At 40.2% G+C, this 1143-nt stretch overlaps 1 protein-coding gene across 1 annotated transcript in view; it reads right to left on the bottom strand.

Annotated features, from left to right (window-relative positions):
• The window catches only part of RAB4A (RAB4A, member RAS oncogene family), a 17598-nt gene that overhangs the window by 9186 nt on the left and 7269 nt on the right, over nucleotides 1-1143 (bottom strand). The window contains exon 5 of the mRNA XM_025194769.1: nucleotides 701-855. Within this exon, the coding sequence (XP_025050554.1) occupies nucleotides 701-855 (155 nt within the window). The remainder of the gene's footprint in view (nucleotides 1-700; nucleotides 856-1143) is intronic.

Genomic DNA, 1143 nt, shown 5'->3' with positions numbered 1-1143 from the left:
GGGGGGGGGGGGGGGGAGGGGGAGTTTAAAAACAAAACAAAACAACGTCTCCTAAGTCTCAAATAAGAATACGCTGGAAAAAGCCTCAACTTGAAAGCCAGATAGTAGTAGTATTCATGCAGAAAGGGATCCCTTCATGTCTGCATCTTGCTGCTTACCACATGGACAAGGACTGGCTGTCTCTGTGATAACAAATTAGAAGGATCCTTCATTCTCTGCCTAGCCCAATAGATGCAAATGATAACAGGTAATACAGTCAGTGGATTATCCTCTTCAGTTAGAAACTCCTTTAGAAAGTCCCTGGAAGTAGATGTGGTCAGGGCTGGTCCATCTTAAAGAAAAGCTGCGTGATGACTGAAGGAGATAGCATTTCTAGAACTGATTTATAACCAGTTGCTTCCAACTGATTGGCATAGTTATGCATGGGGAGAAAGGATGGAAAAATTTTGCTCAACATGGCAAACAGCTAGGACTGGGAGAATCCTTGGTGAGGTGGCTTCATGGAGCTTTCCTTCTTTTCTACCCTAGTTTCAGGTAGATCTGTCTGTTGAAGTGGTAGGAAAAGGGATCACATTGATAATATTAGTAAGGTACATATGGACGAGCAGTATTTTGATGCACAAAAGCTGTATCATTAGAGGAATAGGAAAAAAAAACATTACTTCAATACTAGATTTTTTAAAAAGGCACAAACACCTACCATTTTCTTGTGCAAATCTGGATGCTTCTAAGAAAGTAACTTCACGATCTGCATCAAGATCCTTCTTGTTTCCACACAGTATTATCACAATATTTTGACTTGCTAACATTCTTGCATCCGTCAGCCAATTAGTAAGTGCATTGTAAGTTTCCCGGCTGTGTAATAACAACAACTCTGTTATATTATGGATATTTTTAGTGTTGCCTAGTGGAGAGAGCACTGGACTGGAATTCAGGAGCCTGGAGTTCTATTCTTGGCTCTGCCACTGGTCTGCTGCACAACCCTAGGCAAGTGATTTTTCCTTTGACTCAATTACATGCATCAATAATTTACTTTCTTTGCACAGGAAAAGACTTACAGGTAAAAACTGTGAAGAGACAATTGAATACTTCATTTCTTTGAATGGTTTCTGCATATTCCACTTAGAAGATACTCTGACAGCA

This window comes from Alligator sinensis, unplaced genomic scaffold (genome assembly GCF_000455745.1).
Source record: "Alligator sinensis unplaced genomic scaffold, ASM45574v1 scaffold448_1, whole genome shotgun sequence".
In the NCBI taxonomy this organism is placed as follows: Eukaryota; Metazoa; Chordata; order Crocodylia; family Alligatoridae; genus Alligator; species Alligator sinensis.
The sequence above is the reverse complement of the archived record's forward strand: the minus strand, read 5'-3'. Positions and strand labels throughout refer to the sequence as shown.